Source organism: Pogona vitticeps, chromosome 2 (genome assembly GCF_051106095.1).
Source record: "Pogona vitticeps strain Pit_001003342236 chromosome 2, PviZW2.1, whole genome shotgun sequence".
Lineage (NCBI taxonomy): Eukaryota > Metazoa > Chordata > Lepidosauria > Squamata > Agamidae > Pogona > Pogona vitticeps.
Window position 1 is genome coordinate 136,648,121 of NC_135784.1, and position 23,098 is coordinate 136,671,218.

At 39.7% G+C, this 23,098-nt stretch overlaps 1 protein-coding gene across 2 annotated transcripts in view; it reads left to right on the top strand.

The window, feature by feature from the left end:
- Positions 1-23,098, top strand: part of GRIN2C (glutamate ionotropic receptor NMDA type subunit 2C) — a 104,950-nt gene that overhangs the window by 44,375 nt on the left and 37,477 nt on the right. For both annotated transcript variants that reach the window (XM_072990578.2, XM_072990579.2), the window contains 2 exons: positions 7,299-7,897; positions 18,849-18,963. In XM_072990578.2, the coding sequence (XP_072846679.2) occupies positions 7,299-7,897; positions 18,849-18,963 (714 nt within the window). The remainder of the gene's footprint in view (positions 1-7,298; positions 7,898-18,848; positions 18,964-23,098) is intronic.

Here is a 23,098-nt window from a genome sequence, read left to right on the forward strand (position 1 = left end):
GGCTGTACTCAAAGGTGGCACTGTGGGGGGTGGGGAATCAAACTCCCAGCCTCTGGTTTTGCAGCCAGATACTTCAACCACAGAGCTATAATAATCCAGCCAGCCTCACTCCTCATTTAGAAGCTTCTTTAATTTGATCCCTATAGTGATTTGTCTCCTCATGGTAACAATTCAACTAGAGCAAGTCACCATGTAGAAGGCTGACCATGTTCAAGTGGTTTCCTAGTGGTGGAATCCTCTCCCTAAAATTAGTCATTTTGGAGGAGCAAATTGCTACATGGGAGCAGAGGCCGCATGAAAGGTGCTTCCTCGCCAGCTTTTCTTGTGTGTGTTAGTCAGGAGTGTGTTTCTATTTGGTAACAGGAACATAATTTTGTGCTGAATTACTTCTCCCCCTCTTCCCAACTCTCATAAAATAAAGGTATGGGAATATGTTCTTTATCACTAACTGTTGCTGGATGCACAGTTGTGGCAGTCATAGACTGTGTTGCATGTTTTTATAACTATCAATTGTGGGAAAAAGAAAGAAGTTGACTCGGGGGTTGCTGTTTACAGAAGTAGCCCAGCCTGCGTAGTCACTCCTAATTTTACCTGCATAGGATATACCAGACACGACTAAGCCAAGTGAGTATATAATTTATGCTTTCACTATATTTCATTTACGTAGTGCTTATCCTTCTTCAATTCTATTTTGTGGGGAAAGGTGGGATATAAATCGTAATAAACACAATCATAATCATAGAAAGCCCATCCTGTTCATATATCAAAGTGAAGGACAGGGTGATATTTTGGATGAATAGCACAAGGAACACACAAGAGAGAGGACCTTTCTTAGCTTATGTGATTTGCCTGGCTGTAGCTACTTTTTTCTTCCTTGCTGTACCAGAGGTGAGTCAAGAGTGTGGGGGGGGGGATGGAGCTGCTGACTGCAGGCTGGTAAGTTATAGCAGGATAAGGTTGACCCAATTTGTTCCATGTAATCTTGTCATTTGTCCATTTGTTTCCCATATTATACAGAAACAAGTCAGGCCCATGAAAAGAAATGTGCCTGCTACCTCCAATAGTAGGATGCTACTGCTGGGGCCAGGGTGGGAGAAGAATAAGCACATGGGTAATGCTCTCCATGGTGCTAGGTATCCTTAGGAAACCTTCTACAAAACACCCTTAGCTTAAAGTTGGGATGGGCAGCAAGAATTTCATTTCAGCTTGTTTTGAACAAATTATTAAATTTGTTCATATTCTGAGTGAAAAGAAATTAAGTTTTTAAAATTTTATTTAAAAAAAAAATCAAAGTTGGAGAAACAGAACCTAATGGTATCCGAGCACACAGCTTTGAATTTTAACTCTTGGAAATTTGAATCCCTGTGTGTAAAGTTATGTTGGTGCTGAACTTAGGTTGCTACCTCCTTTTTGCCTTCCAATAGGCTTCTTTGCTTTGAAACCTTACAGCGCTTAGGTACACTATGGAACGCTCAATGCTGGAAATAGCTATATCCATTGAATACGGTGACTGCCAATCGGGCAGAATTTTGGAACAGTTTGGGAAGAAGCCTCCTGCTCTTCACACTCTTGCTTTTGCATGTTGAAAGCTATGGCAGTGGGGGTTGGGATGGGAGACAGAGTAGTGTACTCCACTTATTCAACATCAGCTCATTATAGGTGCCCAAGAGGGCACCAATATATTGAGATCACAGAAGGATTCTGCATTCTGTAAGCCAAATCAAAAAACAGGGATGCCTCAAACAAAAAAAGTATAACTATGAAAGTGGACCTCAGATCAGCACCAAAATTTGTGGAGAAGGACTGCAGAAGTGGGCTTTTCACTCACTCCCAGTCCCTTATCCATCTATTGAGTCTATTCAGACCAGGGCAAAGTGAAACCAACCTGGAAGATATATCAGGGATCTCCTACCAACTCTCCTCAGTCTGAAGAAGCTATTTGGATAAGTAGTGAAATGTTTCAACCTAACAAGAAATGAGTCCAGTTGGTATGACTCAGCTTACAGATAACCTCACCTGGATGACTGAGAATCTTCACAGATATAAAGTCTGCTCTTGCTCTGTGTCACAATTGGGAGCATTTGGGCAAAGGGTTTTTGAGTTGTGATTTTTTTTAAAAAGCAACACTGGGTTACTCCTGTGCTGAACCAAGTGACCTTGAGCTCTGACAGATTTTAAACACATCACATAAAAAGAAAAGGGGACAAACTTGTTGAAAAACAGCCCTGACAATTTCTTTGTGTTTGGGTTAGAAGTGGTTTTAACTTATCAAAAAAGGAGTCCACTTCTGAGATTTTCCCTTGCATGGTATCACTTTATGAATGGCAGTTAGCACAAGAGGGTATCCTGTAGACCATCTTGACGACTGCCATTGCTGTTGTCAATGTTCAGGTTACTCTTTGCTATGTAAAGCTTTGCATCTTTTTTCCTGCTGGAAATGGGCAGAATATTGTGGCACTATATTGGGCTGTTTTCTGGGGTTTTTTTAAATCATAGGTTCAGAAGGACAGCATCTTGCATTCATAAACCAGAGGCTTTTTGAAGAATTGAATATGCTTTAAGAGCACGTTAGTGACTTGAATTCATGTGAATGAATGAATGAATGAATGAATGAATGAATGAATGAATGAATGAATGAATGAATGAATGAATGAATGAATGTATACATACATACATACATACATACATACATACATACATACATACATACATACATACATACATACATACATACATACATACATACATACATACATACATACATACATAAATGAATGTAGGCTTTCTTTCCTTGTGTTTTCCACAGGTAATCCACATTGGGCTTTAAGCAAGATAGGCAGGTATCAGGCTTGTAGAATTTTTTTAAAAAGAAACACTACAAAAATGGTATCTCTGAAGCTGACCAGCTACAACAGCTCAGTGGAACAGACATTCATTAAAAGGGTGTAGAGCACCTCTGAGTACATGCATAACTTGGGAATGTTCTTTACTAGAAATAAGTTTTCAGTCTACTGATTTTTTTTTTTTTTTAAAAAGGAGCATTCTTGCTTTTCCTTTATTCAATCAGTCAGCCATCCCTGAGAGAAAAATACAAAGATGTTTAGTCATTGCATTTAGGAGCCAGACATCTTTGCCAATCTGTAGCAAAGTCCCCCAAGAGGTATCCATAGCTTCAGCGTCACCCTTTGCCCAACTCCTCCTCTGAACCTCATGTTCATAAGAGAAAGGTGAATGCGGGCATGAGCCAGGATGTGTTAGAAATAAAGGGGAGGAGAAGCAAAACCTCTCAAGCTGGGCCTGAGAGAACGGAGAGCTACTACAGCCTTTTGCCCTGTCCAGTATGTTTGACCTATAACGTTTCAATGGAAGAAACAGGGCAGCTGCAGAGGTTCACTTTGATCGTTCCTTTCAGAAACAAGCAGGAGTGACTATCCTGTGTTCCCTCCCACTTCCCCTCACCCTCCCAATCCACCCAACGATGTGCGTCAGCAGCAGGTCACAAATGCAGCTTGGATTATACAGAGGGGAAACCTTTCTGAGTATCTTTTATTCTCTCTTTCAAGGAGACAACGAGAAACTCTTCCGCTCAATGCAAAGAGATGCTCTCAAGCCTTTTTTTTTTTTTTTAAGGGAACACTTGATTCAAAATGACACCCTAGCATAATCAAGCTATGAGAACAGGTGTCCAAAATTTCGCAGTCACTGTTTTCCTCTTAGTCAATGGGTCTCCTGTTCCCCCAAACAATTACTGATGCAGTTCTCATTTAAAGCATTGCTCAGATAATGCCCAGTGCGATGTAGAGTGATGGACTAGGACTCTGGAGAACAGGGTTCGAATCCCAGCTCAGCCATGGGAACTCATTGAAGGGGTAGAACTGATAAAACCACTCCTTAAATATTTCGCATGCCTTGAAAGCTCTCTTAGGGTCACTCTAAGACAGTTCAGACTTGACAGCACAGAACACACTATATTTTGTATTTCTGAGCAAGTGAATCTGATCCACACTTGAAATTTTGCTTTTTTTGAAAGGAGAATTATTTTCAGTTCAAGTATTTTAGTGGAAATATAGGTTTATTTTTATATTTTAACATACGGTTGGAACATATTAAATTATGATTACATTAGAGCACAAAAGGCGATTTCTACCTGGAGAGGGTAGAAAATGTCATAACAACAGCAGTGAGACATGTGCACCAAAGTTTGATGTACATGCCCAACTCAAGATTCATGAGCTTTATTAAAGAACCTCTGGGAAGAATTGGGTGTTGCTTTGAAAAAGGCCACTTTCACTGTAGCTGTTAGTGAGACTGTTCCTTGCTCTTGTATTTGTGGTGCAGTGTTGAGTAAATGGGTCTCAGCCATGGGCGCTTCCCTTCATTTCTTCTCCTCTGGCACAGTCTTACAGCAGGAAATTAGAACCTTTCATTCCTGTTTTTGACTTACCATTAGTTTAGCATTAAATCTTTAACCTCAGACGGTTGGTCTTAAATATCATTTATTGAACTGTGACAGCTCCATAAACCTCAGTTTGAAGCCATCTTGTTTCTCTAAATCAAAATTAAGACCATATTTTCTGCAGTTCATTAAGCATGGAGATGTTCTCAGCCCAGTTCAGTTGCAAATGAAATTCTTTTCAGTTTGGTTTGGTTCATGTCAATAACATTTCACTAATGGGATTAGCGCACATAACTAGCTGGTTTAGTTCTGATTCTCATGAGAAGGTTTAAATATAACCTCACGACACCTTAATACGATTGGTTTTAACATTTACATTATTAGTCCTGCTGCCCTGCTTTTATTTTATTTCAGTTATTATTGAAATAATATGTTGGTTGCTTGTCTTTATTTTGATTATATAAATAATATGTTTATTGTTTTGAATTGTCCATGCTTGATATGTAAACTTCCCAAAGTGGCCTGGCAGCCAGATGGGCGGAATAGAAGTTAAATAAATAAATAAATAGATAGATAGATAGATAGATAGATAGATAGATAGATAGATAGATAGATAGATAGATAGATAGATAGATAGATAGATAGATAGATAGATAGATAGATAAAAATGAATAAAAATATAAGACACATTATTTACTTCCTTCTTTTGTGGAAGGAGGAGACCTTACCTTGCCTGGCTAGTAACAATGCATTAGTATCATGTATAATATATCCCTGTTAGGTAGCCTGTTGGGCTTCTCCACTGCCCCCCCCCATGTTAAAAATCCCCATATGTTTTTGCCTTCCCTCATAAAGGAGTTGCTCAGCCCCTTGGTCAGACTTTTCCATGTTTCTGAGCTACTGCTTTTCCTAAATAGTTCAAATTAGTGGTTTCATTTATTTGCTTATTTTTCAAGGTAAATCAACATCTTGGCTGATTCAGGTTTGATTACAGCAATCTGTTTTATTTATTTACATACAATCTTTGCTGCTGCAGTTGCTCTGGAGTCGCATATCCTCTTTCCCACTCCATTCTTCTTCTTCTACTGAAGGAATGCCCAGCTCTTTCACATGACAATCTTATGTCTTCTGCCACCATTTAAAATTCCAAGCTAGATCTCCATTCACCTCTGCCATAAAATTTATTCTCCACTGAATCTTGATCATCAGAGGTTTATTGTGATCTGGGATGGCTGTACATCTCTCAGAAATTTATTAACAAATTGCAAATATGTGCTTTGAAAAAAATCTTGTTTAACTTCTATATAAGTTCCCTCCCCCCCATAACAAGACAAACAAAACTAACTGTATTTTCTAAATGATTAGAAGGTTTGTGAAGAATGATTAAGACTTGTTCAATAGCCGACTGGAAAATGAAGAGATGAAATGGATATTGGAGTGGTGCAGACGTAGAAACAGAGAACACAGCAAAGTAAATTCTCTGAGTAGATATTTTCATTTGTGTTTCAAGCCTGTAGAATTTAATAACTGGAATAATATGCTGAGAATAAGAATGAATTCCCTGGTCATCTTGGCTAGGAAAACTGTTCTATTATGAGATTTTTTTTTCTATATAAAATATTGTACTTGGAAAAACAGCAGTGGTCAAAAGAAGACTTGAGAGTTCATGTTTCTTTTGTGGTCCTCGGTGCTTTGAAATATGGAATGTTTCAAACATTCTGTGGTGGGTAATTGAGCACTTGAACCCAGTATTTACTTTGTATGTAATCATGCATCTGTGTGCACGCAACATGCAGAGGTAACTGCGTGGAGCAAAGCTTAGTGTAAAAGGCTCGGAAAGAAAAGGAACAGTAACTATAAATGGAGAAAGTCTTCAAAGACAAGCAGGTGGGCCAGCATAGGTGAAAAGGCAAACAAAGAAACTTGCCTCAGGTCCTGAGTCGCTAGGGAGCACTCCCCTGAACTGCAGCAGGAAAGTGTCTTTAAGTTGTTTTCTTACAGGGGCATGAAAACCAAAGTTGTGTAACTATGTAGTCCAAAGAGAAAAGCTGTAGACCAGTGGTGTCGAACTATGGCCCTCCAGATGTTCTTGGCCTTCAACTCCCAGAAATCCTGGCCAGCAGAGGTGGTGGTGAAGGCTTCTGGGAGTTGAAGTCCAAGAACATCTGGAGGGCCACAGTTCGACACCACTGCTGTAGACCAGGGGTGTCAAACTCAAATTCATCGGGGGCCGCATCAGCAGTTTGGTCCCCATCAAAGGGCCGGTTATATCTGTAGGTCTTACCAACCTTCACTTTGTGACCCGACAATCAGCTGTTCCGCGGCTTCAAAATGGCTGCTGGAACAGCCGAAAGAAGCCGGGGCACAGCGTTTTCGCGCCCTTGGTAAGCAAGGGGAGCGCGCGAAAACGCTGCGCCCCGGCCCCTTTCGGCTGTTCCGGCGGCCATTTTGGACCCGCTGGACAGCTGATGGCAGCCATTTTGGCGCCCTCGTTGTGCGAGGGGAGGGCGCGAAAATGGCTGCCGGCCCCTGGGAAACATCGCACAACGGTGAGTATTCTATGGCATTGGAATGCATTAAATGCTGTTTAATGCATTCCAGTGCCTTTTTGTGTTCCGTAGTGCGATGTTTCCCACAGCGAAGGTTAATCTGGAACGGATTAACCTCGCTGTGCGGGGCACCACTGTACTCCGCGTAGGCACGGAGTAAATTCATTGGAAAAAAAGGGGGAGGCTGGAAGGCTGGCGGCGGCTCCGCGGGCCATCAGACGAGGTCCGGCGGGCCGCATTTGGCCCGCGGGCCTTGTATTTGACACCCCTGCTGTAGACAATTCACTTGAACAACAACAACAACACTATTCATGCATAAGCAGTCACTAATTCATTCTCTCCCACTTTTCTAGGAGCCTGGCTCTGCCTTTCTTCAGCTGGGTGTCTCAATTGAACAGCAAATACAGGTGATCTTCAAAGTCTTGGAAGAGTATGACTGGAGCTCTTTTGCAGTTATCACCAGCCTATATCCAGGGTACAATGTCTTCCTGGATGTGATCCGATCCTTCACAGATGCCAGTTATTTTGGCTGGGAGATCCAGGATGTCTTGACCTTTGAGATGACCCAGGATGAGAGCAACTCCAGAATCCAAAGATTGCTGCGTCAGTTAGATGCTCAGGTGATGATTGTGTACTGCTCGCAAGAGGAGGCTGAATATCTCTTCCAAATGGCAGAGCAGGCTGGTTTGATTGGACCTGGTTACATCTGGATTGTACCTAGTCTGGCCGTGGGGAATATGGAGGTCCCCCCCAACTCCTTCCCTATTGGCCTCATCAGTGTAGTCACCGAGAGCTGGAAAATGACCCTGAGGCAAAAGGTCCGTGATGGCGTTGCTATCATCGCCCTTGGAGCGGAGAGCTATTACAGTACCCACGGCTACCTCCCTATGGTGGGCAGAGATTGCAACAATAAGAATCCTTCCAGTGGACCCACAAACAACACTTTCTACAGGTCAGCACTGAGTTTGCAGTTGTTCTGTGTTTCAGAAAGGAGTGTGTGACTTACCGCTGTCCTTTGTTAAAAAAAAAGCACGTTGGTTTGTTGTTGTTTTTTTGCCTTGGGTGGGCTGTTTTTACAATTAGAATGTGAGGTACAGATTTCTACACACCTGACTCTTCACCATCTAGAATTCATTAGATTTCATTTATCTGCATAATAATATTATATGGAGTGGCAGGGATATTGGAGAAGGAAATATTAATGGAGTCATAGCTTCAGAATAATAATCTGCATAGGAAGAAGTGGGAGGGCAGATTGTGACACCTTTTTGCGAGATCCAGGATATGAAGCTTCCAGAGGTCCTGGACCTTACCTTGCACAGCCACACTGACTCTTGTGCCCCTCTCCCCAAAATATTGTCTGGGATTTTGTTTTTAACCACATTACATGCACCTTCTAGTTTTTTTTTTAAAGAGGTGTGGTTGTCTCCAAGTGCCAAGGAGGCCTAAAACAGGGCAAAATTCTCCCCTCCCCAAAGGGCACAAGTGAACTTTTTTTTTTTTTGAAAAATTTAGGATGTTGGAGGGTCAAAGGAGCTGCATTTGAGCCCCTAAGGGGAGCATGCCCCATTTTGGGATGGAGAGTGTTGGCCTTCATCCTGGACAGGCTTTACAGATTGTTCTGTGGGTCACTCTCAGAGTTCGTGGTGCTCAGCAGAGAAACATGAACAGGCTGGGGGTTCTGAGGGGGTTAGATTTAAACTCTAAATGTTAGTTAGCAGTAGAAGAAATGAAAAAGAAAGGAGGAAAAGAAGAATCAAGAGATGAGTCTGAACAACTAGCAAATGTACACTGGCCATTCTGTAGTTTAGGGCTAGATGCGGAGTGGTTTCCTGTGAACCTGCCTGGTTGTCTACAGCAGCCCCCCAACCCCACCCCATTTGTCCTTATGGAATGTTAAGAAAAAGTGCAGAAAAAAATGCCGGTGTTCCCCCAGTGTTGGGGAAGGAGATGTTATTGTATCTGTTTCAACAGCTGGCTATCTCAGTTGAACAACAATGACAGCTGCTTTTTGAAGTCTTGGAAGAATGTCACTGGAGCTCCTTCACAGTTGTCGCTGTGAAAGAGTTGGTAGGTGGTCTGATTCTTCTCATGGTGGTGAGAGGTACTACAGGTTGCCTTGACAACAGGGGTGTGCTCCTTCTGATGTCTTCCACACAAAGTGAGAGCGAGGCGAGGGTGTCATTTGCCCTTAATGGCATCAACTCTTTAGCCAAATTGGATAGACCCTATGTTTCCTGTTAGGTTTGGATTGTATTGTGTGAAAAAAGAAATGCTAATGAAGAAGAAAAACACCGAACTATCTCACAAAAGAGGCAGCAAAGGTGAACAGCTTTAAAAAGGTGTGATTTGGAGTGGTATTTGGGCCTTTTCCTTCCACCCCAAATATGTTCAATTCTGAACATTCGTTTTGGCAATCGTTTTGTATTGTGTGAACCAGCTACATGTGTGTCTGTTCCGTCCCGTGTTCACTGCAAAGGCACAGCCTGTGGAGAGCCACAGCTGCTGAGGAGCAGCACATTGTTGTTCTAAGCATACAATGATACAATATCATGTAGTCATTTTTTACATCAGACTTAAGCAGATAGTGGCCATGCCACGGGTGATGCTGGCTGAAATATTCTTAGAGTTGTAATTTAAAAAAAAAAGTATTTTCCCGTCTCTGGGTTTGCACAGAATAATTGTGCAAAATGTTTGTTTTTTCTGTCATGTGCAGAGCTGCAGAAAGGCCTCAGCAAAAATCACAAAGTCAAGAGGGTTGATAATCCAATTATCTTGCTCAGCCTATCAGCTGGATGCCTTCCTGCTTCTGAGTTCAGCCTTTCCAACTTTACCAGATCCTCAATCTGTCTGTTCTCCCTTTTCCTGTTAATCCTGCTTATTGCAGTGGTGAAAAGTGGTCACAGGCAAACCAGCAGAGTTACTGTATTATTGGGCTACCTGGGTTTTACCTGGCTTTTAGGGGTGCCACCCAATGCTCATTTAGACTATGAGCTATCTTCAATTCCAAACTTTAATTTAAAAGAAAGCCAGTAGCCTTTAGATGTGAGACAAAAGATGCAGTGTATATTATGAAGTATAAATTATTATTATTATTATTATTATTATTATTATTATTATTATTATTATTATTATTATTATTATTATTATTATTATTATTATTATTATTATTATTATTATTATTATTATTATTATTATTCAGAAACACCAGGCACAGTCAACATTATAAAAACATTGACTGGTATTATATTACAGATACAAGTTTTAACCAAAAACTTAAGTATCTGTTGAATATGAGGGAAGTACATATGCTGTTCCTAATAATGCCTTTTTTGTAGCTCTGATGCTGTGATTTCTGAGATCTGCAACTGCTTATAGTACTGTGTGAAATTTCTTGATATTTATTTCTTGATAAAGTCCCAGTGACTACAGGGACCACTGAAGTATGTTTCTTCCAGAGGCGAGATGTTTTGATTGCCAGGTACTTTGTTTGTTTTTCCAGTTCTTTTTTTCAACTCTGGCATTCCCTGGAATTGCAATGTCAGTGATCCGGACACTTTATCGTTCTATGACTACTATGTCTGGTGTGTTATGTTCAAGGTGTCTATCCTTTTGGATCCAGAAATCCCACAAGATCCTGACTTCCTCATTTTCTGACACCTTCTCTACCTGATGTTGCCACGGGTTTTTGGAAATTGGCAAGGATTTTTTTTTTTGCATAATGACCAGTGCATTAACTTTGTCACTCTATCATGTCTAACTTCATAATCTGTGCAATCTTTGGACATTCATTGATGAGGTGGGACACAGTTTCATCTTTTTCTTGGCAGAGCTGACATTTGCTGTTAGCACTAATTCCTTGGATCTTAGCTTTCCTCACGTTGGTTTGGAATGCTTGTCCTGGTGCAGCACAGATCAAGTCTTCGGTTTCTTTCTTAAGGACCCCCAGTTTAAGCCATGCCCATGTTGAATGATGATCATGCTTTCCATCAATATTTCTCAGGTGTTGTCCATGTAGTAGTTTATTTTTCCAGTTGTTTAATTTCCTTTCAAATTGTTTTTTTCTTATATTGCAGCTTTGTTTCTGTTGTTTTCAAAATGTTCTCCATTTTCACTCCTTTAAGTAATATTTTTCTTCTTGTACAGTGGGGGCTTGACTTGAGAACTTAATCCGTATTGGAAGGCGGTTCTCAAGTCAAAAAGTCTGTAAATCAAGTCTCCATTGACCTACAGTGCATTGAAAACCGATTAATCCCGTAACAGGCCGTTTTTGTTCCATTTTGGTTTTTTTCTGGTCTGTAAGTCAAATCTCAGTCTGCAAGTCAAACCTAAATTTTGCGGCCAGAGAAGTCTGTAACTCAAAAAGTCTGTAAGTCAAGCCGTCTGTAAGTCAAGGGTCCACTGTACTGATATAATCATTTAGACTTCTTTTTTCCTCCTCTGCTAACTGTTGTATTTGCAGTAATCCACGGCCTTTATTTTTCATGATAAATATAATCTGTCCACATCACTTTTTGGATGTAGCGTGTGATGCATGTTCATTAGTTTCCATGTTTCTCGATCCAATTCTTCTAATTTGTTTTGAGTCCAATCTATTATTCCAACTGGGTATCTAATTACTGGAACTGCCCATGTGTTTATGTCTTTGATTGTATTTCCCACATTCAAATTTGATTTTAAGATTTTCCACATTCTTTTGATATCTTCCCTATCTGTCAGTTCTTTAACTTCTGTGTGCACAATGTTATCTGCTTCTAGAATTCCCAAGTATTTATAATTTTCATCACTTGATAGTGATTTTATAATATTGCAATTTTTAAACTTTATTCCATCTAGTTTTTTGATCTTGCCACGGTGTATAGATAGAGCTACACATTTGTCAATTCCAAATTTCATTTGGATATCTTCACTAAACATATACACTGTATTTAGCAGTGATTCTATCTCCATGGAACTTTTTGCATATAGTTTCAGGACATCCATGTATAACAGATGATTGATTTTTCCTGCTTGTTGTGAAATATGGTAGCCTAATCCACTTTTATTTAAAATTATTGACATGGGGATTAGTGAGAGTAGTGGTGACAAAGAATCCCCCAGAAATACTTCTCTTTTGAAGCTAATGTCCCCAGTTTTTTCAAAATGGGCTAGTAAGACATTTTCCCATTGGTTTTTCTTGAGGAGTTTCTGAAAGTTTTTACTAATCCCAAAATTTTTAGGCAGGTGTTAATCCAGCAGTGTGGCAATGAGTCCAATGCCTTTTTATAGTCTATCTAGGCCATGTTAAGATTTTTCATCTTTTTGCATTCTTCAGTATCATTTTATCAATAAGCCACTGATCTTTCATGCCTCTTGACTTTTTAAAGTTCCCTTTCAGTTCAGTTGAATATAGGGAGTTTTCAGTTAAGTAATTATATATTGATCTTGCAAAAACTCCTGTGAGGAGCTTGAACATTGTTGGAAGGCATGTAATTGGTCAATAATTACTGGGTTCATTGCCCTTTTGATGATCTTTTATTATAAAAAATGTGCAGCTTGTTGTCATCCAGTCTTCGTTGTAGAATTTTGAAGTAAGTGATTAAATTGCACTTCTATACATTGATGGAGACTTGATAGATGCTTTAACCAAAATCCATGTAGCGCATTTGGACTAGGTACACACCAATTTTTCACAGCCTTTACTTGCCTTTTAATCATTTCAGTTGTTATTACAATATCATCCATTTGTTTTCCTTGAGTTTCTTTACAAATGTCTTTACTGTATTTGATAAGGCATTTTTGTTATGTCTGGTTGGGCTTTCCCACATTTCTTTCCAAAATTTTAGAGCATCATCTTTACATGGGCCTAATTTCTTTTGCTCTGCATTTTCTCCTAGTGATGTATAAAATCATCATCATCATCATCATCATAGGTAGTAGTAATAGTAATAGTAGTAAGAACAGTTCAAAACATTTTGAGTTTATGGTTGCTATGCATCACAACATTCTGCAAAGAGGTTTCTAGACAGTGATATAGAACTTATAATGCCCTTTTCAGAGAACTAATTCTACGTATATTTGCTCATTGTAAGGCTCTTAAATGGATCTTGCATCTCTTGGGCATAGGAGAAGGACATACTTAGTTGGAAGTGGAGACTGGCAAAGTTAATTTTTTGGACTACAACTCACAGTAACGTGGCCAGCGTGGTCAGTGCCTATTCTGACTCAGGGATGTGGAAACTGTAATGTTTTGCTATGAAACATTTTGCTATGAAACAAAACAAAACAAAAAAAACCAAAACAATAACAAGTGATAATTAAAGTTTATAAAGATTTGTTCTCAGAAGAAATGGTAGGTTTTATGTTGGACTGGCACTCATCTATCTGTCTGTCTGTCTGTCTGTCTGTCTGTCTATCTATCTATCTATCTATCTATCTATCTATCTATCTATCTATCTATCTATCTATCTATCTATCTATCTATCTATCTATGAGAAATCAAATATAGCAAGGGAAGTTAATCTAGGATATTTTCCAGTTAGAACAAGGTATTTAACCTGTATCTCTGAAGGAAATCACCTTGCCTTATACATTATCCCTTATTTCTAAAATTTGTCTTCACTTTCTTCATTATTTTTTTTCCTTAAAAATCAGGTGGTAGTACGTTACTCATGGAAGATTCCTGCAGCATTATCATTAATTTGTAGTGGTGGCTTTTTCAGTTATAAAAATCAGAACACACGTTTTGTAAAAACATCAGTAGAAGCATTTTGCAAAAAACATTAAAACATAATGGCAGCTCTCCCCTCTACCCAAACAGTGGCAATCTCATAAGATTATCACATAGAATCCCTGTACATGGCAAAATGTCATTATTTCTTTCTTTATGTGCATTGTCAGTGTATATGCCTGCTTTAGATGGTTCCCATCTGGCCATTTTATCTTGAAAACCACCTTGTAACATCGGTTTGGCTGAGAGATACTTAACTGGCACAAAAGCACCAAGTAAGATTTGTGACTAAGCCAAAATGTGAATTTGCATCTCCTTGTTTCAGGTCCAACATGCTACTTTATTACGGTACCCTATACTAGCTCTCTCAAAGCAGAGGTTACTACATAAGTACAACCAACATGGAAATGTTTTGGTAGAAAACCAAATGAATGTGCTTAATTTGCGCTCTGGGTTTGGAGACCTGGAATACATTACTTTTAAGTGCAAGTTGAGAAATACAAAAGGGTAAGCAGTGAAAGGCGCAAGGTTTGTGACCCAGAGGGGTGGAAAAGCTTAAAAGCCCAAAAAAGCTAACTGAGTGAAACACTTTTAATTTCCAGGTTTTAATGAACACTTCTGGAGTGTAACACTCAGTAACTGAGCAGCAGCTTCAGCAGGGGTTATGTACATCTAGGGTTGTGATTTTGGTGGATGGTTCCACAGTCATCAAAAGGGCTTCATGAATAGAAAGCTTACAAAAGCAAATTAGATGGAGACTGATGGAGTAATCTGAAGATCCACATCTTTGTGGTGGAGGCCTTGGTATCAGATGTGGGGGACAGAATGAACAAGAAAGTGACAGAGATGGTGGAAGGGCAGGTTTAGCAGACTTTAACACAGAAATCATGATCACCCTTGCAAGTGTTGTGCCCATTGTATTCTGGGGTGTAGGACGTGTTCATTGGTAGTCCACCAAGAAATATCCCATTACTGGCTACTTTCCTTTGCTCCCATGTTTCCCCCCTCCAGTTTCTAGGACTTATGAATTGATGTATTTTCTTGGTCAATGTTACTTCATAGACCTCTTTGGGTGAGATACCCGAAACAGGAAAGGAAAGGGGAGAATCCATGGTAAAAGAACTGCCACCTCTTGTGTTGCCCTGTTGGTCTTGTGATTTAAGGTGGAACACATGAAACTATCTTGTCCAGAGTCAAGCCCTTGGTCCACCTGACCTAGAAATGTCAGTTGTGACCGGCAGCTGGACTTTAAGGTTTCGGGCAGGCTACTGTCCTAGCCTAACGGGGAGACCCTCCTTAGCTTCCTTGATCAGATGAAATTGTGTGTTCAGGGTATATGTATGGTGGAACAAAGTAGAGCTGAGCAGAGCTGGAGGGAAATCTAGTTTGCCAGTTCCAGGGCTGGCACATTCTCTTGTCCACTCTTGTATGTGTGTGGGTGTTGCAGGAGGGCTGGGGGAGGAGCTCAAAGCCTCGACATGTCTTTCCAGTGGCATGTCTTTGAAATGCTCCTTTTTACCATGGGCATTTTAAAGGGAAGAGCAGTGAGAACGGCAGAGGTTTCTGTATCTACATGCAGAAAGGTGGAGTGGACCTCTTCGAGCAAATAGGGAGATCTATACCATCATATGGTCTCTGTGACTGTAGGATGGTAGCCAAAATATAATCCATGGCATCCTCCATTTCTTCCTAGTACCCTATGTCTTTATATCTCTTCATTATTCCTGGATAGGAAACCTGCCATTCCCAAGATCTCCCTCCAGAGGCTGTGATGACAAAGACTGATGGAAGGTGTAGGCCAACAATTACATTCACTGCTTTTACTTTGAAACTACATTGAGTATTAATTATCTCACCCACCTGCAAAAGACTTGAACCTTATTTCTTAGATACTACCAGCAACAAAAACAGATTTCAGAAGCAGACCAAAGTTTAGCATATGAAACGTAAGTTTAGAAGTAAACTTAAGACATAGCTGTTTAAGCAGGCTTTCCCTCCTGCTGTATCTTAATATTTACATTTTTACATTATGGATTCTTGCATGTTTATTGGTGCTATTGTTTTTTAAATTTTGTAATGCCGCCCAGAGTAGGCCAATGGTCTAGATGGGTGTGATATAAATTGAATAAATAAATAAATAAAAAATAAATAACATATACCAATATTTCAAAATGATAAAAACAAAAAAAATACTCATGAATGGTTTATTAGTTAATATTTGTAATTCTTACAAGTATTGAAGCAAACTGAAATGTGAGAATTCAAGGAAATTTAACATTCTAAATAATGTCAACGTGAGTGTTATGTTTCATTTGCTAAACTTTTGTCTGCTTCTAAAATCTGTTCTCGTTGCTTGTTGTCTCTAAGAAATACTGTAAGTCTTTTGCAGGTGGGTGAGATAATTAATGCTCAATGTAGTTTCAAAGTAAAACCAGTGAATGTAATTGGAATATAGCATACTTTTATGAGAACTTAACATGCCTGTACATGGATGTACACAAATAATATTTATTAGGACCAAGACCCATATCAAAATGAGATTAAAAGCATTGTGAATTGAGTCCATCTCCTGCTTAAGGATGGAAGAGCAGTGAGTTTGGTTTGTATTTTAGCATGAACGAACATAATTTGCATTTCTCAAACTAATACACGGATCAGAACATAATTATCCTTCAGTTGTTGCACTTTTCTGAATAGTATGGTCTAGTTCTCTGGTTGTTTAAAAATGTACAGAATGTATACTATTAGACGAAAATCTGTAGGGGGCGGAAATCACACACAATTGCAAAGTGAGGTGGAAAAGGAAAAGAATGGATTTCTGCTTCAGGATATTTTTTTTAAGTGCCTTCCCCCAGTCTCACTTTTGTCAAAAGGGGATAATGGTGATGGAGCCATTAGCCAAGATGCTGTAGCATAGAGTCTTTCAGTTTTCTGCTATGCTGCAGATGGCCAGATATTTTAAAGTACACTACATTTGTATACAAGTGACTGTATCAGTTTTTCATTGTATTTGTGGAAAGAGAAACTGAGAGGACAATTTCACTGAATTTCTCAAGGGAAAGAAGAAATTCCCCAACGTTTTCTCAGAGCTGGGGTCCCTCCCAGAAATTCTCCCCCTCCCCCCAACCGGGTTTTGGTTTTGGCATTGCCATGGTCAATGGCGACAGCAAGAGCCATGTGGACTGCCTGGTCACTATTTTGCTCTTTCTGGAATTCCTTCCTCCCGTGCTCATTGCAGGTTATTGTGGTGATGGCGGGGGCACAAAAAATGGTGCAGACATTTTGGAATCCATTCTGCAAAAATTGTCTTCTGTTTAACCGAGGGAGGCGGTGTTAAAGGGAAAAAATCTTGAAATTAATATTTCCCAGAGGTTGGGAGTTCGATTCCCCGTGGTGCCTCCTGGGAGCAGAGCCAGTCTGTATGGCCTTGCGGGCAAGCTGCACAGTCCTAGGATGTCCCCAGAAGAAGGGAACGATAAACCACTTCCATGTGTTCTCTACCTGGAAAACTGTAAAAGAAGGGTCAGAAAAATGGGCACCATAAGTCAACATTGACTTGATAGCACATGATTATTTTTATTATTTTTTAAAAAATGCCTTTTGACAAATTTTGGTTCAGCACCTGTCATTCTTCAGAAACCAGCATGTTTCCTCGGTTCCCAAATGTTATATTTCTGAGAAGTAATTGTAAGTCCTGCCTGCCTGCAGAGCCTCTAATACCGCAGACCCTGCAACAGGCATAAGCGACGGCAGCGTTACGTCAGGTTGCAGAAAAATATGAAGCTAGTACTGTGCAATCATTTGTTCTCTTAAGTTCCCAAAGTTTTATTGTCCTGTGAAAGAAGCTTCCATTGTAATGCTGTATTCTCAGGGCTCTTTATGCATATATATTTGGTTGTATTTTGCAATGACTACAGCCCAAAATATTGTGTTTGTTTTTACTTTTTCTTTCCATTAAATGTCTCTTTGTCACTCTGCAGCTTTCTTGGCTGCTCACACTTCCTAATCTGAAAAAGTGTTGTGGGAAGAGTTATCTTGTGACTTTTTCTCCTGGGAAATTCAGGAATCTAGGGATGCTACAGGCTGCCACTGAATCAATTGCATACTAAAAGACAACACACACACACACACACATTACTCATCTACCTCAGAAGGCAAGGACAAAAATCCTGAATCTCATCCACGAGAATTTACCTACAGTGTTTTTTCCTCTGAAATTCTTTTTTGAAATTCTTTTCTGAAATTCTATAGACTTTTTTAAAAAAATCAAATTGAATGAGAATCTAATGGTTGTTCTGGGTTTTTCGGGCTCTTTGGCCGTGTTCTGAAGGTTGTTCTTCCTGACGTTTCGCCAGTCTTTGTGGCCGGCATCTTCAGAGGACAGCAACCTGTGCTCTGGAATGAGAATCGTCAAAATTATCATGGAAGAAATTTTCTGCACAGCACTATTAAAATGTAAATTGAAAATGTATTTATAAAACTCTGTTATCCCTCTATCTTGGACTGTTAGTTGTCAAGAATGTGAAAAACTAGGTGCTGAACACAGGAGAAACAGTTCCAGTCAAGTACACTTAAATGCCTAGCAGAATCAAAATAAGTAAACCCTGAATTCTGGCAGTTTCTACTAAACAAGGAGATCAGATCTTGTTGACCACTCCTAATAATCCCTGCCTACATGGAGTTAATGCTGGCCAATGCTTGCTAATAGTACAGATGGACTGGCAGGATTATCACTGCTAGAATAGCAGTGAGGATGCATAAAAAGCGATAAGGCTGCCAGTGGGACCCTGTTCTCTAAAACAAATGTACCTTGTTTTCATAAAAAAAATCCAGTTTCTTTTCTTTTCTTTTTTCTTCTTCTTTTTCTTGCCACCATATTTCAGTGGTGCATGGCAGCTATGGGATCCATGTGTATGAGATCCATGGCTGGGTCCACTGAAACTGCTCAGCCCTGGTGGCAAACTTTGGAGAAGATATACATAAAGAGTCTAAAGGTGATGAGATCCGGGGTGTTGTTGAAAGGTCACCATGGAAAAGATGGAGCACTACCTGTCAAAGCAAAAACAAAAAAGGCAAAAGCTAAACAAAACAGAAACTCACCCCCTCGGGCTTTGTACTAAGAAAATGGGGGAGACCTAACCCTTTTCATTTTCCTTCCAGGAGCTCAAGCATAATTTTCACTTACTCTCAACAGGCACTTGCTGAATGTGACCTGGGAACACAGGGATTTGTCTTTCAATGAAGGTGGATACTTGGTGAGACCGACCATGATAGTCATTTCACTAAACCGGCATCGGCACTGGGAGATGGTGAGAGCGCCTTTTTTTCTTTCCCTTCTCCTGTCTTGTTCGTGAGCCCTGGCATGATGGTTCTGGAATACATTTGCCTCGTTCTGCCTATGATATCCTTTTTTTTAACTTTAAAGTTTTTTGGTACGTCTATGCTCATAGTGGAGGTGGGAAGGAAGAAGATGAGAGGAAAAAAACCTTGGAGAAAAGCTTTTAGTTTTAAGTAGAGCTGGCCCCGCCAGTAGGCAAAGCAAGGTGACCACATCAGACTTAAGGGGCTGGCTGTGTCTTCTGTGTTTTCTATCATCCCCCTCTGTTGGAGAGCTGTAGATGTCATATGGCTGGACCCGGGTGTCTTAAACTAGCTCATTGCCCTCAGGTGCATGAATGTTAAAGGAAATGTTAACTGGGAGTGCAGTTGGCTTGTGTATGTGAAGTGAATGTTGCCAAGATGCTTCAGGCAGCTCACCCTAGATTTAATCTAAATCAGTGGTAACCCAGATGTTCTTGGACGCAGTTCCTAGAAACTTTCACCAGCTTGAGTTTTTGGGAGTTGCAGTCCAAGAACACCAGGGCTACCCAAGGTTGCAATCCACTGGTCTAAATGTTTGCATGATGGAACTCCCCAGCCTCTACTTCTTATTGTACTTTCCATGTTTTGTTCCCCTGCTTCCTTTGTGAGGATAGGTCGAACTAGATTATTCCAAGCGGAATATGAAGCTTTCTTGAAATCTGCATGGCAATTTAATTTCATTTCAGGAACAAATTGAAGCACCATGAAATGAAATTTTGGATTCATTTATTCAGTGTTATACATCTAATTTAAGTAATCTGTGATGCCTTGGTAATGTATCACATGCTACAGGGCACATATAACTCAGCTGGATGAGTGCACCGAGAGGTCCTTGTTTGTGCAAGATTGCTTTGTAGTTTCCTTTTGTTCATGTGGAATTGAATTAAAAGCAAAATGGATAAATGATATGAAAGCAAATTGGCTTAACTGAGTTATGTATCAGAGATGAAGTTCTTGAAAATAAATCATAAGCCTTGTCAATAAAATACATTCTTTGCATGTTGAACACAAACTAAAGAGGGGCTTTGTTGGATGATGTTTAGATGAGATTCAACATGGAGATCCAGAGCCACTCCTCAGCCGCATGATTTCCAACATGGCCCGCCTCAGAGAAATAAAGGGGAAATGACAGATCACTGTTTTATTCTTAGGTATTTGAATATCCTGCCGCCAGCTGTAAATGCAATTTCCACACACTGGAGTACCATAGTTTGTATCCAAGTCTTATTCTTTTGCTTGGCCCATTTTTTCTCAGATATGATTGGGCAGAGTGAGGAAGCCTGCTAGGAAGCACATAAAAGGACATTAAATTGTTAATCATTTAATTTGTTACTGAGATGAAGAGAGGTACTTGGTTTGTTTTCTGCCATAGGGGCCAAAACAGATACAATAGCCTTGGGGTACTATTCATTTTGACAGTTCCCCTTCAGCTCATCATTATATACACATTGATGGAGAATCCGACTGCCATGTCAAGGGAGGGAAATTCAATCCCTCCCCTACTTTGCTCCCTGTTTTTCCCTCTCCGAGGTTAGGATGCCATAGTCACAGTGCTTTTTTAAGCATTTCCTTTTTCACTACATCTCTCCATTTTCTCTCTATATGCGAATTTTTGGAAGAAAATGGAGAAAGAACATTGGAAAAAAAATTTCAAACCATGTTTGAAAACCATATTGGGCTACCATCGGTTGCATTTGAGTCTGTTTATGCAACTAGATACTAATACTAATAATGGAGTATGGAGTATTTCCCATCTCAGTAATTTGGCCTCTAAGCAGTTGCAAAGTGTTTTTTTTTTTTTAAATTCAAAAGTAGTAAAAAATCTTTGAAGAAAAATGGTCTCTGGTGGCTAAATATTCCTAGTGGAGATGGGGCGATGTAATTACCTGTCCCAATAAATATGTGCCACTGGATGTTTCTGGCTGGATTTTCCGTTTTTTTTTTGGAAGAATGTAAAAATACTGTCAAAGTATTCAGCTAAGGCTATCTATGGAATAATATTGGTGTTAATAAAGTAAGTCCTCCTGTCTGTAGAAATGTCTTCCGTTGACATTTCCCCTTTTTGATATGATTCTCTTGGGTCATTAAAATGTTCTCCAGTGCATCATAGCAAGGGTTACTATTGCTTTGTCCATAGTTCTGCTCATAAGGGTTCTGAAACCATGGGTCAAGCAAAGCTATAAACCAAGAAAATATGACCGGATATGCTGTCTTAGAAAACGCTTGTCTGATCATGTTTCCTGATGTTCTGTAAACAAAGTGCCTGAGTGGTGTGCCACATTAATGAAAAAGTAAAGAGGTCTTTCTCTGAAAAAGAGTAAAACCTTCCCGTTGCCATTCTGGCTTGTAGTACTGCATTTCTTTTAGGTTCCCGTGTCAATGAGAATAAACTCAGTTGGAAACGTGTAGTTGAAGGCGTCAATTTAGATGTCTCAAATTAACGACTACAGAACTGTGATAACCAAATTTTGGGATTTGATTTTGAAAATTCAAGAAAACATGTTTTCAGGTGGTAAACTACAAGTTTCAATAGTGAAACTTGTCTGTTTAATGTTTGCTATCCACATCCCAACTGTTGGAATGTAGTTCCCCCCCCCACCCAAGAAATTTGGTTTGATGATTTTCAAACACTGTAAACCTATCACTTTATGAGAATACAGTACATATATACTGAGGTCATCTTTAGATGGTGTCCCCACTAAAGGGTGGATGGTAATGGAGGAAAGAGCCTTCTTAGGGGTGATATGTGGGTTGTGAAAGGTGGCTTGCCTGGTGTTTACTTTGATTTCCTTTGGATACCAGGTAAACAACTTCTTACTTCCCTAGGTATTTTAAATATGAGTTTTTATCTTCAGCTATTGATTTATATTTTGCTTTTTTTGGGATTAAAAATCTATGCTGGAGAAGAACTGGGAGTGGGGTCAACATGGGTCATCTAGCATTTGAGATAAGGTTTTTGAGCTTGTAAAACTCATATTTCTGAATCTGTAAATACAACTCTTGGCAACATCTCTGGTTTTAAGTGGTTCTTGAACCATCTGGACCCTTCTTTGATAACTTTATTACATAGGGGGTTTTTTGGTCACGCTATATACAAATATTCATAAATATAAAATGTATGTTGTTAGGCACATAATTTGAAATGTGCTTTGGAGCAAAATAATAATAGTCTAATGGATTTTAAAGACATTCTAGCTTAAATTCTGGCACTCTTGTCTTTTCGGCAACATTGATGGGGTCATGGGCAAAACAAGCAAAAAATAGTGTTGACTGTTGCTCATGAGGCACACTTCAGTGTTGGTTTCAACATAATTTGCGACTAGAATGGTTACAGAATTATGAGAGAGGAGAATGTTCCCTTGTGTCCAGTGCAGATTTAATCCATATCAGAGTAATCTCCTTGCTCAGACATCTGACAAGGAAAAGGGTTTGGTTTCTCCAGGGAAACAATTCAAATACTAACCCTGGAGGTTTCTGGTGAGTGCATTACTCAGCCTTTGGCTGCAATGTCTAAGTAACAGGGTTACAAATGAGATAGCAGATGGGGAGCAGGAGACCTGGGGTGAGCAGTGGGCTGGCTTGTATTCCACCTAGTTACTGGAAGCAGGCAAATGTTACTGAGGAAAAGAAAAGCTGTACTCACACTGCTCCATTTTAGATCCCTTTGCCTTTTGCCATCTAGTTTATGCACAGTTTCTGTGGAAAAAAAATAGCCAATTTCCACTAGGGTTTTTAAATACTTAACGCATTTAAAACAAATATAAAAAAAATTATTTCCACAATAATAAGTGCTATTTCCCTTGCAGTTGTGTGTGCAATTGTGTGTGTGTGTGTGTGTGTTCTGAAATGGCCTCCATTCAGTCTGGGGAATGGAAATGAAACATCTGTCTTCTAGGTCCAGAAAAAAATAGACTGAATGTTAACTGTCCCCCACGGTCCATTTACCCATCATTAGTGTCAAATAGTTGGGCAAATTTTTCTAGGTTATGACTGCTTGGAGGCTATAGATGTTTTTCTCTGTGTAGGGAAAAAGGCTGTCAGCAGCTTGCAATCTGACGGCGCCGGAATCATTATTGACTTGCT